The sequence below is a fragment of the Oncorhynchus mykiss genome, chromosome 6 (assembly GCF_013265735.2).
Source record: "Oncorhynchus mykiss isolate Arlee chromosome 6, USDA_OmykA_1.1, whole genome shotgun sequence".
NCBI classification, from domain to species: domain Eukaryota; kingdom Metazoa; phylum Chordata; class Actinopteri; order Salmoniformes; family Salmonidae; genus Oncorhynchus; species Oncorhynchus mykiss.
Window position 1 is genome coordinate 28540306 of NC_048570.1, and position 15932 is coordinate 28556237.

At 41.3% G+C, this 15932-nt stretch overlaps 2 protein-coding genes across 7 annotated transcripts; one reads left to right on the plus strand and one right to left on the minus strand.

Annotated features, from left to right (window-relative positions):
* The first annotated feature begins 2715 nt into the window (after positions 1-2715).
* tgoln2 (trans-golgi network protein 2) lies at positions 2716-11856 on the plus strand. 4 transcript variants are annotated; one of them, XM_036979784.1, is made up of 5 exons: positions 2716-2927; positions 8592-8756; positions 8904-9472; positions 10473-10556; positions 10744-11856. In XM_036979784.1, the coding sequence occupies exons 1-5, from the start codon at positions 2870-2872 to the stop codon at positions 10744-10746; spliced, it is 879 nt and encodes a 292-aa protein (XP_036835679.1). In that variant the 5' UTR covers positions 2716-2869; the 3' UTR covers positions 10747-11856. The 4 variants fall into 4 exon arrangements, with proteins under 4 accessions (XP_036835679.1, XP_036835680.1, XP_036835677.1 ...); XM_036979785.1 differs by having other exon boundaries at positions 8934-9472; XM_036979782.1 differs by having other exon boundaries at positions 8592-9472.
* A 102-nt stretch (positions 11857-11958) lies between these two features.
* On the minus strand, positions 11959-15708 carry zgc:153044 (dual specificity protein phosphatase family protein). Of its 3 annotated transcripts, none has more exons than XM_036979786.1 (2): positions 15656-15708; positions 11959-12746 (listed from the first exon to the last, which is right to left on the minus strand). In XM_036979786.1, the coding sequence occupies exon 2, from the start codon at positions 12669-12671 to the stop codon at positions 12129-12131; it is 543 nt and encodes a 180-aa protein (XP_036835681.1). In that variant the 5' UTR covers positions 12672-12746; positions 15656-15708; the 3' UTR covers positions 11959-12128. The 3 variants fall into 3 exon arrangements, with proteins under 3 accessions (XP_036835681.1, XP_021461695.1, XP_036835682.1); XM_021606020.2 differs by lacking the exon at positions 15656-15708 and adding an exon at positions 15185-15288; XM_036979787.1 differs by lacking the exon at positions 15656-15708 and adding an exon at positions 13298-14086.
* Between the last annotated feature and the right edge of the window lie 224 nt (positions 15709-15932).

Genomic DNA, 15932 nt, shown 5'->3' on the forward strand with positions numbered 1-15932 from the left:
TGTTTAATCAGCTTCTTGATATGCCACACCTGTCAAGTGGATGGATTATCTTGGCAAAGGAGAAATGCTCACTAACAGGGATGTAAACAAATGTGTGCACACAATTTGAGAGAAGCTTTTTGTGTGTATTAAACATTTCTGGGATCTTTTATTTCAGCTCATGAAACATGGGACCAACATTTCACATGTTGCGTTTTATATTTTTGTTCAGTGTATATCAAGTTTTGCAAATTCATAATATATAACACAAATTGTAGTTCGTAACATATCATACAATTTAATACATACCATACGAAATGTAAATATCATTCAAAATGGAGTGTCCCGGATTTACGTACAGAATAATACGAAATGTGCTGAGACCAGGTTTCAATGTTGTTGGTTCAAATCCCATAAGGAGCGTTTTTTGATCCTTCAAGGTGGATTGGTTTAAGAAATCCATTGTTTTTATTAAGTAAAGGTTTCTTATGTATTTTGTCAGCAGAGCATAGCGGTTGGAGTGTTGGGCCAGTGAACGAAATGTTGCTAGTTGCGTGAAATAGGACAAATATAATTATTATTTTATGGTGTCATATTAAATTACATTGGGATCCATGCCGATCTTACTGTGAACACATTCATATGCAAATACAGAGAGATTCAGTGGGGTCTGACTACTACCATGGAGCTGTTTGTCAATTTGTGCGATAAAAAGCTCTAGATCCTCCTAGGCGCAGCAAAGTAAACATTAAAAGTAAACATTCAATATGTGCAAAAGCCTTGAGATAATCTTCCTTACGGAATCATCAATAAAAGGCAACTTGTTTGAGCACACAACCTGAGATTGTGGGAGTGATAATCATCCAAATGTTAATGAGAGGTATTTTACATCTCAGCTGGAAACGAGAGACCTGTGGATTCTTGTCATGAATGTGTCTTCATTATGGTGTTTGACATTTAGAAAGTTGGATCATCTATCTCATTCTTGAGTTACATTTGCATTCCCTTCTTTAAGGTCAAATGGGTATGAATAATACATTAAGAATGGGGTTCTTAAGCTCACAGCAAGTGATACCTGTCTTCATAGAGGTGCCAGCTGAGTCTTGTCAAACTGGGGGGGAAACAATCAATTAATATCACGTTGAGAAAGCAGGGTAGAAGCAAACACACTGGAACCTTCCAGACACTTCCAACATCCTGATATCTATCGATATGGGCACCAAGATGAGGATAGCAAAGGAAAAAGCAGGCGTGATTGTATAAGTACAGAAATAATGACATATTTGACCCTATATTTGAACCCTGTATGCATGTATTACTTTAGTTGATAATCTGGTAGACTCTTTCCGTTCTGTCTGCAGACAATAACATAATTGAAATTTGAGATAAGCAGCACTACATTTATTTTTTTGCAGCCCTACCCCTCCTAGACAGCCCATGTAGAATGTGGATTACTTACTCATTCTGACTGCTATTATGGCTCATATATAACATTTTATTTGTCACATGCGCCGAATACAACAGGTGAAATTACAGTGAAATGCTTACTTACAAGCCCTTAAACCAACAATGCAGTTTAAAAAAATACAACAACAAAAAAAGTAAGAGATAAGAATAACAAAACATTAAAGAGCAGCAGTAAATAACAATAGCGGGGCTATATACAGGGGGTGCCGGTACAGAATCAATGTGGGGCGGCAGGGTAGCCTAGTGGTTAGAGTAACCGAAAGGTTGCAAGTTCAAATCCCCGAGCTGACAAGGTAAGACATTTGTTGTTCTACCCCTGAACAAGGCAGTTAACCCACTGTTCCTAGGCCGTCAGTGAAAATAAGAATTTGTTCTTAACTGACTTGCCTAGTTAAATAAAGGTTACATTAAAAAAATAAAAGTGAAGGGTTAGCTAAAAGGGTTAAGGTTAGGGTTAGCTAACTTGCAAAGTAGCTAGAAAGTTGTTTGTGATGAAATTTGAACTCACAACCTTTGGGTTACTATACATTTGCGTTATACACCCACCCATCCATCCACGCTGACCAAGTAACCATCTGTCTTATGTAACATTTTATACTAAATGGAGTGTCTCGGATTTACATATAGAATAATACGAAATGCTCTGAGACCAGGTAGCATTTTGGTCTGTAAACATCTCCCATTAGACCTTAGCTGCAAACTGGCCTTTCTCCTATACAGGTTGTGACAGGCTCTAGTAGCTAGCAGGCCTATGCTTATAGGAAATGTTTCACAAATGTAATATGAATCTGTATATATATAGGCGTCTAAACAGACCGGTATAAATATTCTTCTAATATACACTTCTAAGACATATTGGAAAACATGGTTTAATGTGATATTCTATGATACTGGTGATCAACTTCAAGGTTTATCACATCATCAGTAGGCCTGTACTGATCTCTGCTGGATTCCTTTAAATATTGCAATTGGCAGACAAAAAAAATCTACATTTTGGAGCGCTTGGAGTTGTGTGAACGCACATCACATTCAGTTGCATAGCCAACTTTTAATGTACAAAAATCGGATATTGGAAATCGTGAGTTTATCATTTATTTGACAATGATTCAATCTGTGACGTGATATCAGAGGTATATTCATTACGCCTATTCTGTTGCAAAACGTTTCTTAGACGGAAGCAAACGGAAAGAAACGGGGCGGGATCTAGCTGAATTTGTCCAATAGAAACTGTCGTTTTACTCGCAAAACGGAACTGTTTGGACTAATGATTACACTCTTGGTTTTGGCAGATTTGAACAGTAGGAGGAAGAAGGAAGTGTTTATATCAGGATTTGAGTCATCACCTTTGAGCCAAGCATTATTGGGAACTCTTTCCGTAGTAAATTCTTATATCTGACTAGGTTTGTTTTGCCTCAAAGCTACAATGAAAACAATATCTATGTTGTTTATCGTGCTGGTTTATTTGTCTGGTGGTGTCAGAGGTGAGAGTTTTTGTAAAATATTTTTTTTAAATAGCTAGCTAATTTAGCGTTCAATCTGCTAATCTTAATTTGCCTAGACCAGGTGCATGCCATACCTACTATATAACGCTACTTAAACAAATGCTTTACCTCAAGTAACGTTACAATAACTTTGAACAGTCAATCTTTGTTTTTATGCGTGTTGTGTACCGAGACTGGCTATACGTTAGATAATCGATTTGATCTGAGGGATATTTGAACATGAGACAGCTATAGTAAACTCGTACATCGCCTTGATCTGAACAATTGCCCTTATTTTAGCGCCCCCAAAACGTAATACTTTCAGATCAACTGTATTGTTAATACCATTGTAAAGCACAATTTCTCCCCTTTCCAATAGAACCAATTACATGACCTAAACGCTGCCCGTTTCTGCATGATTCAAGACAGCAATGAGCCCCATTGGGTCTTTTTAAAAATGTCAGGTGGGGAAGCGAAACTAATGCGTGATAGTGAAAAGAGGATATGTGTGGGAAAATGGCTTTTTTTCACTTGAGCTGTCCAATTTATCACCTTATCGCCTCTAAAATGTAAATAAAACACTAAAGAGTTTATATAATGTGTCATTACATACCTATTTGAAGGTTTGTGTCGAATTTTAATCAGGTTTTTAGGGCGGTGCTAAAGTGATCTTAGAAGTAAACAGCGGCTTTGAGAATGATGATTGCAAAAAATGACTAGGTATCCCTCCCTTACCCCGTCCATTGTTTTTAAAGGATGAGAGAAGTGCTACACCTGGTGGAGAGAGATTGTAAAACAGAAATAGTTGCTTTATGCGTGCTGTACGTTACGACACGTCAAGATGTAACGGAGGGTCAGTTTTTTTCAACTTTTCTCCAATACTACAGAGCCATTACCATGTCGCTCAACGCTTGAATAGAAACCTAGTTCACACCCCCGATTTTGAAGTCAACACAGTCCCATTAGTTTTCTTTGTAGCCTCGTTTGAATGTTGCGGTTGCGCACATTTGTACAGAATGGGGTGAGTTTACGTTAGCTAACGTTAGCTAGCTACCCCAATGACGTGGGCCAATTTACATAGCGTCTATGAATGGGTTATAGCAAAACTAACTACTTTTTAGTGCCTTTTGACAAAACACCGATTGGGGCCAAACAGACTGGGTTAGTTTAGGGTGCGTTCTTAAATTGACTCTGGCTATCTACTCCGATTTCAGAGCACTCTCGTCTGATGCCGTATGCCCACCAGAGGCACATGCGTTTTGCTGTATGTTTTTGCCAGATGTCTGTATTTGCTGCACATGTGCTTCACAAGGCTTCAGAGCGTTTTGAAGCATGGGATAAAATAATTTTCGCCCTGTTCGACCAAAGCTAATAATTTGAACAGATTAAAGTTATTATCCTATTCACCTAGTTTTTTATTAGGCTGGCAGAGCTACCAACAGGCTGGTAAACAGAAGGGTGCATTGCAACAATTAATCTAGTTTGTTTCTATTCTCCTGTCACTCATCACTAGAGACATCAATACATTGAACTGGTTGTTCAGATATAGAGTACTGATTTCAAATCACTAGCTTGTCCTGCATGATGGCAGGCTAAATTGTGCACAGCACAGTTCTGTGCGTAATTAATTTCGCACACCATTCTGTTTGCTGGTTTCCTGAAAACTAGCCAACAGGGCGCACTACCCAAGTGTAGTAATGATGAATTGTCTGTGTCATTCTTACCTGAGACAACTTTCTAGTCGTTCAGCCGGTCTCTTCTCTAACTACACAATAGTCATCATCATTTGGAACTGTATGGTGTCACCCCCGCCATGGGAACTTTTATGATCTTGCGTTTGTACCACCGCAAAGTCATGCAGTGCACAAGTTGAAAATATTGATTGCACGCGGTACATGGAATACACCGCACCCTAGTGCGGCATCCCAAATGTAGCGTTGCAGACTGCTCTATTGACAATGAATGACGCCTTGATCACACCGACAGGATCATTACGCAAAATGGTACACAGCATCATCTGGATATGTGTGCAACAAAAGTTCAACATTTACCTTCTACCATTTCTGTCAAGCCGTTTGATGCATATGTTTGATAAATCCAACACGGGACAACTGCAACTGCTTCTGCAAGGCAAACGTAATGTTCCATTGAAAATGAATGTACCTCTGGTGTACCAAAATGCAAAAACACTGTTGGGGTGATCGAGGCTTGACTTCCGCAGGAACGCAAAAAGTTGAATGCATCTGTTGGACATGAAGCTTGAGTTAGGCTGGACAATAGAACGAGTCAAAATTCACCCAAAGCTGAAAAACGGAATCGAACGTTCGCAGAGCCTGTTTTGACTGGAGTGAAGCTTAGAATTCCATTTAGTCTAAATGGCACCAAAACAATGTATCCCTTTTTATTTTACCACTACAATCTGTTCTTAGGATGAAACTGAAAAAATAACAACTTGTGTAGAAAGTAAACATCCGCACCTCAATGGTGCCAAGTGTGCTTGTCTGCATAACGAGGAAGTAGGGAAAAAATTGTAACTTCTGACTATTTCTGGACTAGCGTTTGATGACAACGAGATACACTGCCCAGCCTTACATAATTAGAGAGGAGATTCTCATGATTAAAATGGTGTACAGTTAATTCAAATCTAAATATACATATTGCGAGATATTTGGAAAATAGACAGACATACCTATATTTCCCTATAGTAAACAATGGGACGACCTCAGAGTAACATGAGTAATTTTTGTTTACATTTTAAATATAAACAACGTGAGCAGGTCTCCATTGCCAACTATAGCAATGCTGCCATTGTTACATAGTACAACGAAATTGGATTAGAATGTTCGGAAGGCGAGTTGGTGCCACAGTGCTCAATAGAACTAATAGGAGCTGGCAGGGTCAAAAAGGCCCTAAAATAATGCCTGTTTTTTTTTCGTGATTACTTCAAAACTACGGCAGGCAGCTGGGATATGGTAATATTATGAAACTGGGCTCCACCGCGGATGTAATGAACTACTTTTTATTAGAAAAAAGCATTGTTAAACATTTCATGTGTCCAGCCTACTTGAGTGTGCCAGAGCGTAGAATAACTGATGAATTTACAACACCCGTTGAATATGGTTGGTATGAGTAAACACTGGCAAAAAAAAGTAATTATATTGTTGTTAGCAGCACAGTTAGTCACCAACGCTGTAGATAGCATGAACCACCTCTACTATGGGTAGTAAAATGGCCAGAGTGAGGTGTTCTCTCATTTGTCTGGAACTAGGTAGGTAGCAAGCAAGGTAGCCAACTAACCAGTTAGCTTGTGTGCTTGACTGCTGTTGTGAGGTTAAAACCCTCGATCAACCCTACTCCTCGGCCAGAGCGTCCAGTGTGTTAAAGCGAAACACTCTGAATTTATGAATGGACAATCTGACAACACTCTGAATTTACGAACGCCCAGAGCGCACTCTGGCTCTACAGAGTGAATTTACAAACACACCCGTAGACTGTTGACAACATGTAAGCTATATTTCTTCTCCAATGTTTATTGAAAACATAAATACATTTGCACAATGAGCACATCTCTAAAATACATTGTTACAGTTGTTAGCAAGCTAGTGAATTTTAGCCATATTAGCTTTGACATGAAATCAGTCAAAAGAAGACATGATATCAATAATGAGCTGAAACGAGCAGTTTACGATTTCCCACATGACAGTTTCTTGTCATTCTTGCTAGTAATCTGGCCAACCAGAATAACAACACGCTGACTTCTGTCCGATGGAAGCACACATCGTTTTTGTGATGTCAGCGAGCCCATCTGTAGTATCTTCTGTCCAGTGTAAATTTGTTAACAGCCCAGACACTCCTTCTGAACGTTAAAACGCATCGCTTGCGGAACGGTTTTGGAAACATTAAGGAATGTATCTTTCATATCAACAATTTTGAAAAAGCTAAAATTACTACGTCTTTATATATATTTTTTTGTATTAGATATATATTTTTTATATTTTATCCCCTTTTTTCGCCCCAATTTCGATCTTGTCTTATCACTGCAAATCCCCAACGGGCTTGGGAGGCGAAGATCGAGCCATGCGTCCTCCGAAACATGCCAAGCCACGCTTCTTAACACCCGCCCGCTTAACCCGGAAGCCAGCCACACCAATGTGTCAGAGGAAACACTGTTCAACTGACGCCCAAGGTCAGCCTACAGGCGCCCAAGGTCAGCCTACAGGTGCTCGGCCCGCCATAAGGAGTCGCTAGAGCGTGGTGAGCCAGATAAAGCCCTCCCCTAACCCGGATGACCCTTGGCCAATTGTGCGCCGACCTCTATGGGACTCTGATCACAGCCGGTTGTGATACAATCCGGGAACGAACCTGGGTCTAGTGACGCCTCTAGCACTGTGATGCAGTGCCTTAGACCGCTGCGCCACTCAGGAGGCCCCTTTTTATAGGGTTTTGTTCCCACACTGGCCATATGTTACAGTGCTTGTTTACCGCGGACAGACTGAAGACGGTGGCTGAATCCCAAATCACCCTCGCCCCTCCATTTGCACATTCACTCAGGCATCTGCAAAAGCTGAGGGAGCGGAAATTACTGAGGGTGCAAGGACTAATTAGCCCCTCTGGTATGAACTTTGACTGAGCCTGCAATGCTGCCGGCTTCTTAGTAAAGTGGAATCCCACGAGTTTGCGCAACTTGATGCAAAATAATGGAGAGGTCGTGCCTAATTATGACACCTGCTTTGTTTACATCTGATGTCGAGACTTGACACGTAAAAGATAAATACCTCCCAAATTAAATGTTTAACTGTTACTGAGGTTTACATTTTGTAAAACGACAGGATATTTGTTCATTTGAGTTTCATGCTTGTTTTATTATTTAAAAGTGGAACATGAATTGCATCATTTAAGTCACGAGTGTGTCATGGGTTTATTGATCCCACGCCATTCTCTGGAAGTTACCCTCAGTTTCGTCAGCAACAGGTGAAAACAGAGGGCCCTCTGAGAGACTTGCTAGGGGCAAGGTAGTAGTCTGCGATTCACAAGAGGTGCTCACCTGTACTATCTAGTGTGCTCCGAACACCTGTGTAAGCGTAACTGGGGAGGAAGTGTAGTTTGTCAACTGGAGGCACACACAGTTTGTGGATCTGTACAAAACTGCTACACAAAGTGTATATTTAAAAAAAAAATTAAAGTATCTTTCTCGCTGATATGAAAGATATCATTTCAGCATATGTTTCGCAAGTGGTGATTTTTTTACGTTTCTAAACGTTAAAACACAGCGTCTGAATTGTAGTTCAAACACAGGCAACCGTGGGCAACGCTAACTGCTGAAAACCCTGCGGAGAAGTGTTTTTGAAAGCTAGATTTGCTAGTGTCCTAATGTTATACTGAACTGGCTATTTAATCTGATCAAATAATTGTTGAATGGCGGGAGCTAGCTCAAATCAGACACTACTGCCAGTGCCACATTAGTTTTTTTATTCACATTTTGGTTTAAACACACTGTATTCTGCTGCAGATTTCTTCCTCATATGTATTCGGGTGTGGGGTCGCTCCAGGTCTAACTATAAATAAGTGCTGCGTTCAGTTTAGTTTTCACTAAGCAGTCCAGCAAATGTTTTTCAAAACATTTGAAATCAGCTCAAAGTGTAATTTTTTTTTTTTAATCTATAGGTCCTCCTCAAGGAGACTCAAAGGATCTATTACCAAATTCTCTATCTGTAAGAGATATGCCAGCACAGAACATTTCTGCAAAGGACATTTCAGCACCAGGAGTATCTACTGGAAATAAACCAGAAGCAGGAGTATCTACTGAGAAGGAAACAACACTGGCACCAGGAGCCTCTCCTGAAAAGGAAACGACACTGGCACCAGGAGCCTCTCCTGAAAAGGAAACGACACTGGCACCAGGAGCCTCTCCTGAAAAGGAAACGACACTGGCACCAGTAGACCCAGCTGGAAAGGAAACGGCACCAGAAGACCCAGCTGGAAAGGAAACGGCACCAGAAGACCCAGCTGGAAAGGAAACGGCACCAGTAGACCCAGCTGGAAAGGAAACGGCACCAGTAGACCCAGCTGGAAAGGAAACGGCACCAGTAGACCCAGCTGGAAAGGAAACGGCACCAGTAGACCCAGCTGGAAAGGAAACGGCACCAGTAGACCCAGCTGGAAAGGAAACGGCACCAGTAGACCCAGCTGGAAAGGAAACGGCACCAGTAGACCCAGCTGGAAAGGAAACGGCACCAGTAGACCCAGCTGGAAAGGAAACGGCACCAGTAGACCCAGCTGGAAAGGAAACGGCACCAGTAGACCCAGCTGGAAAGGAAACGGCACCAGTAGACCCGGCTGGAAAGGAAACGGCACCAGTAGACCCGGCTGGAAAGGAAACGGCACCAGTAGACCCGGCTGGAAAGGAAACGGCACCAGTAGACCCGGCTGGAAAGGAAACCCATGGCACACGTGATGAGGCAGAGAGCAGTCACTTCTTTGCTTATCTTGTGTGTTCAGCTGTGTTGGTGGCAGTGCTCTACATTAGCTACCACAATAAGCGGAAGGTACTTGGCTAATATCGATTTACACATTACAGCTTTTGATTCTTGGTCATAATCTGGGTCATAATGAGCGTCTGAGATTCTATATAAAATACATTCATTATTATACTGAACCAAAATATAAACGCAACCTGTAAAGTGTTGGTCCCATGTTTCATGAGCTGAAATAAGATACCCAAGAAATGTTCCATATGCACAAAACACATTTCTCTCAAATGTTGTGCACAAATTTGTATACATCCCAGTTAGTGAGCTTTTCTCCTTTGCCAAGATAATACATCCACCTGACAGGTGTGGCATATCAATAATCTTATTAAACAGCACGATAATTACACAGGTGTACCTTGTGCTGGGGACAATAAAAGGCCACTCTAAAATGTGCAGTGTTGTCACACAACACAATGCCACAGATGTCTCCATTTTGAGGGAGCTCGCAATTGGCATGCTGACTGCAGGAATGTCCACCAGAGCTGTTGCCAGAGAATTTAATGTTTATTTCTCTACCATAAGCCGCCATATGTCCACTCGGCCTCACAACCACAGACCATGTGTAACCAGCCCAGGACCTCCACATCCAGCTCCTTCACCTGCAGGATTATCTGAGACCAGCCACCTGCAGCTGATAAACCTGAAGTATTTCTGTCTGTAATAATGCCCTTTTGTGGGGAAAAACTAATTCTGATTGGCTGGGCCTGACTCCCGAGTGAGTGGGCCAATGGCTGCTCCCCTGCCCAGTCATGTGAAATCCATAGATTAGGGCCTAATTCATGCATTTCAATTTACTGATTTCTTACATGAACTGTAACTCAGTCAAATCTCGGAAATTGTTGCATATTGCGTTTTTATATTTTTCCTTCAGTATATGAATTAGTCCATAAAAAGATACCTCCAGAACAAGCACATCCAAGACACTAGTGATATGAATGTGTTAGCTAAAAACATGTAAGAGAACAGTCAATTAAACAAGTTGTGACACAGGCCTATTATTGTCTGTTTTTGTCAGATCATTGCCTATTGCGTCGAGGGAAAGAGGTCGAGATCGGGACGTCGGCCCAAAGGCGCAGAGTACACCAAGCTGGAACAGAATGTAAGTATGAAAAATATGGATTCCATAGTCAATTCAATCCCTTTTTATTGTTTTATTTATTGCTCTGTCCATACATGGAGGGTTCTGAATAAAGATATGACGCTCCCTGTGTGCGTTGTAGGGTTTCAGAAGCAGATTGTAGGGTCTTTCCCTGTCTGGCACTAATTTTGTTTATTTTCTTCTTCAGTAGTGAAGAATGTCATGAAGTCATTGCCAGAAAACTGTGGATATAGGTGTTAAGATGAAATAAGGCACCAAACTGATTCCTGGGGAAAGAAGACTTGCTTGGTTTAATCAAAACATATATATTTTTTTTACAAATGGGTATTACTTAATAGATGTTTGTCTTTGGATGCTTATTGCATGACTATGCAGAGGATACTGTTGCTGAGAAAGATAAGCATGCTTGTGTTTGCACTCTTGTGTTATTGTGGTACTTTGGGGCATCCTTTGTTCTCAGTCAGTCCATAATACCTTGATGTACTGACTAAATTTGGCAGAAGTAAATTGGGCCTGGGTAGGCTAGTGCGAAAATTAATGCACGTGCAGGGCTCTCCCAAGGATTTGAGCTATCTAGCATGCGAAGGGGGGCATTATGTAATTTATGTTCTTTCTAAAGAGGGACATTTTTATTTATTTAACTAGGCAAGTCAGTTTATGAACAAATTCTTATTTACAATGACTGCCTACCCCAGCCAAACCCGGACGATGCTGGGCCAATTGTGTGCAGCCCTATGGGACTCCCAATCACGGCCAGATGTGATTCAGTCTGGATTTGAACCAGGGGCTGTAGTGATGCCTCTTGCACTGAGGTGCAATGCCTTAGACCGCTGCGCCACTCAGGACCCAAAAATAGCTGATCTGTCCCAAACTTTTCATGGTCTCAACAAAGCTGTCCTTTGAGGGCTTTAGGTAGGGTAGACATTTTGGCAAAATTAAGAGTTGATTAACATTCCGAGGAATGTAGAAGATAAAAATATTATCCAATTGAAGAATATCTAAGACTGAGCCAGTGTATATTTCTCTCCTGTGGCTGCGTCCTAAATGATGACTATATTTCTACCCAGGGCCTTGTTTCACAGAGAACTTTCCGTACAATGTGCTTTTCAATAGTTGAGTATATGGCAAATGGAAGTAGTCATTTTGCACAGATCCTTTTTGTATGCTGGACCAATTTAAGCTAAATTGGATTAGAAATGACATTTTCTACTATACTTGCCGTGGTTGGTCACTGTCACAACAATGCAAATGTTTTTCTTTTTTGGTGGGAGTTGAAATGAATAAAATGTATTTAACAATTCATTGTCGTTTGAATTTATTTATTTTAAACTTTTCTACCCGTGGACACTTCTTACATTGGATGACACTATTGAAGTTGTAGCCTTTACAAAACAGACAAACCTTTTAGTTGTAAATCGTAAAGTGACATTGTACAACTGTCATTTTTATTTCTGAATCAAAGTTTACAAATACATTTGAGAGGACCACTTCCAACTCAACATACTGGATATAAAACGAGTACTAATGCATTTTTACAATGGGGTTGACAATCACTTTAACAAACAGTGCATGTCAAAGAGGAAGCATATCTTTGGTCTCCTCTTCATAAATGTCAGGTATTTCACCCATGGGGGATGTGATCATTGTGACCGTGGCACAACCACGGAGCTTGCGTTCATACTGGATGAGTTGCTTCCAGAATCCACTGTTTGGTCTTATAATAGGTCGACAAGATTTGACCTTTTTGTGTGCCTCCAAAAGTGTAATTCCATGGTACTTCATTAGATACACCAAGCATAACGTAGCTGAGCGACTCACACCTGCATTGCAGTGAACCAATGTGCGTCCACACTGCTCCCCAACAAGCTGGATTTTATCCGCTACCTCATCAAAGAAGTCGCTCAGAGGAGAAGATGGAGAGTCTGTAACAGGTATATGGACATATTCCACCTCTGCAGTGGAAGTGTTTGTGATGTTTTGTGTGGCATTGATGATGCAAGTGATGTTGAAACGAGATATGACAGCCTTATCATTTGCAGCTCTGCCGTTGCTGAGGAAAAGGTGTTCGGTAATTTGACACAAACCTGCAAGTCTCTGTTCACCAGACTGATGCATGGAAACAGGTTAACCAAAGGAAGTACGTAGGCAGTGTTGTGTGTGGACCACAGCTGACTGGCAGACAAGATGACACTTAAAATAGATGGGAGAAAGACTTGTTAGGCAACAACACATGAATTGATAGAATAATCTGGCTGCATTCCAAGCACCTGCGGACTATTTAACACAAATCTAAAAGCATTGGCTTGGTAGAGACATGGGTTCCATCTTTCACAAATCTCCCTATGTAGTGCACTACTTTGATCAATGCCCATAAGGCTCCTGTCAAAAGTAGCTACCTATAAAAGGCAGCTAATAGGGTGCCATTTGGGACGCACACATGGGCTGGGCTAGGGAGGGGTGTTTCCACTATATTTCTTAGACCAGTAATTTCCTTTCAAATTATTGAAGGGAAGCAAATAAGTGTGTCATGGCCATATGTAGCGGACATCACGCTGCCTGCTTAGCAAGTACCCCCTACTCCTGATTAGGCTCACACCGAGGCTTGAAACCAGGACCTCTGCCTTGTTAGCACATGTGACCGCTCGCACGAAGTGTCTTACCAGTTGTGCCACGCAATAAAGCTAGTTATTTGGCAGTGCATGTGGACATCCCCATGTGCTACATTCACCCCTCAAACTTACTCCACAGCAATCCTAGCGTTGAGCTGAGAGCAACTGCAGATCGGAGTCAAAGCGCCATTCGTCACGCAGCTTGCAAATTCAGGTAGATCCCTCACCATTTTGTTTAAGAAACTTTTTGCAGCGGCGTAATGAATACGTGCCAGGTGTTGAACATCACAGCTATACCTTAAAATGGGCAGCACCATTGAGGGCTTTCTCCATTTTTAAAGTAGTCAAGGGTGTTTACTGCCACCTGAAGTGTGTTGTCTGAACAGGTATAAAAGACAAGGTTGCTGATTTACTGCCCTCTACAATTATGGAACGTTTACTCTGGAGTATAATTCATTGGCCGATCTCTCCTGATGACCTGGAGGGAATGATGTGATTATTCCTTAACCCATAGGAAGTCCCATCCAGTTGACTACTTCACAATGGTGAAAGTCAAGTCCAGAGACAGAAGAGACATCTCACTCACTTTTTTCTGGTTCATATACAGCACGTGTCAAACTCATTCCATGGAGGGCCGAGTGTCTGTGGGTTTTTTGCTCCTCCCTTGTACTTGATTAATGAATTAAGGTCACTAATTAGTAAGGAACGCCCTCACCTGGTGGTCTAGGGCTTCATCGAAAGAGAAAACATATACCCGCAGATACTGGGCCCTCTGTCGAATGAGTTTGACACCCCTGAATTAAGCAGACCAGACCCAGCTGCAATGGTATTGGTGCCTATGGGACAGTAGCCCCTTAAGACAGGGTTTCCCAACCCTCTCCTCTGGCCCCTGCAGACTTTCACATTTGTGCTTTAACCCTAAACTGGCAGACCTGACTCAATTAGTCAAAGGCTTGATGATTAGTTGGCTAATTGAATCAGGTGTGCCAGTTTAGGGTTTAAACCAAAATGTGAAAGATCTGGGGATGGGGGCCCCAAAGGAGAGAGTTGGAAAACTCTGCTTTGAGCAGACAAGTGTATTTATTTTCAATGGTAAGCAGCCTGAGTAAGACATTTATCCATTAACTTTGACAAGTTTTCAATGGCACTGACCATGCTAAAACAGGCTTTGGGGCACTAGAGTTAATATTGTGCTAGAGCTGTGTAAGTCGGCCTTAAAGTATGTATGTTGCAGCTTTTGAAACAATATTTAGGAACTCAGTCGGGGGCTCAACTTAGAGTTAGAATAGACTACACAAGTTGCAATTTCGAGATGTGGTCTTATGTCAGTCACTCAACAATATTTTAGATTGGTAAATTAGTCGTCTACCTAAACTTGAAGTAATTATGGCCGAATACCGACCGGGCTTGGGAACCCCATTGATTTAGTCACTCATATCAGATATCATTAACATGGCAAGTGTAGAATTTCAGGAAATGAGCTTTAACTGATTATTTTATCACCACGTTCAAGGGGATTGAACGGAGCAGAATCACTAAAACAAGTCCCCTGACCTTGCATCCCAAATACTAATAAATGTATGATCAGCTCTGTATGACTAACCTCGTAATTATTTGTGCAACGAGTCTGAAATATTTAGCTAACTGCCTGGAACGTAGCCAGAATCTCTAGCCTCAACCGACCAGGTGACTGCGCGATTCCTTTTTACGTCGTTTCAGCTGCGTCCGACTGGAACGTATGCAGCCGGCTATACACACACACTTGTCCCCCGGCGACCGGCTCTGCATTAAACATGCTCCATTCAATTGCAAAGGCGTCAGGTGCCCCTTTAACGCGCTTTAATGGGGAGCCGCCGGGGGATGTAAAAATATCTCCATGCAGCTAACATAGCCAGCCAGTTGCTAGGAAGCGGCTAATCAACAGCAACTTGTACAGAGATGTTTATTCAAATAGTTCAATACTTTTGCCAAAATATAATTTACCAATTATAAAACATTGAAAAAATAAATACAAACTACCTCAATTCAGTTCGCGGGCTCACATTCTTTTCAGGAAGAAGTAAAGTGACGTCTGTTCATTTCTCCGCTACGGAATCCCGAAGTGACCACATCTTACAACGCGTTTCTTTTAAAGGGATAGTTTACCGAAATTACAAAGTGCTGTGTGTGCGATGAATGAAGTAGACATTTTAGCATAAGTATAATACAGCAAGGTCCAATTTCTAGTATAATATTTACACATGTATCAGGGAAGGGGGATTGGGGGGCAAGTGTTTTAAATTGTACAGTATTAGCAATAGTTAAGTCTGGTAGCAACAGGTGCTGTGTGTATGTATATACAGTACCAGTCAAAAGCTTGGTCACACCCACTCAAGCGTTTCTTAATTTTTTTACTATTTTCTCCATTGTAGAATAATTGTGAAGACATCAACTATGAAATAACACATATGGAATCATGTAGTAACCAAAAAAAAAGTGTTAAGTACCCACCCTTTGCCTTTTTGACTTGAATTTATACTCTGCAGCAGAGTTAACTCTGGGTCTTCCTTTCCTGTGGCGGTCCTCATGAGAGAGTTTCATCATACCACTTGATGGTTTTTGCGACTGCACTTGAAGAAACTTGCAAAGTTCTTGACATTTTCCGTATTGACTGACCTTCATGTCTTAAAGTAATGATGTACTGTTATTTCTCTTTGCTTATTTCAGCTGTTCATACCATAATATGGACTTGGTTTTAGACCTATTTGGTAACTTCTGTATACCACCC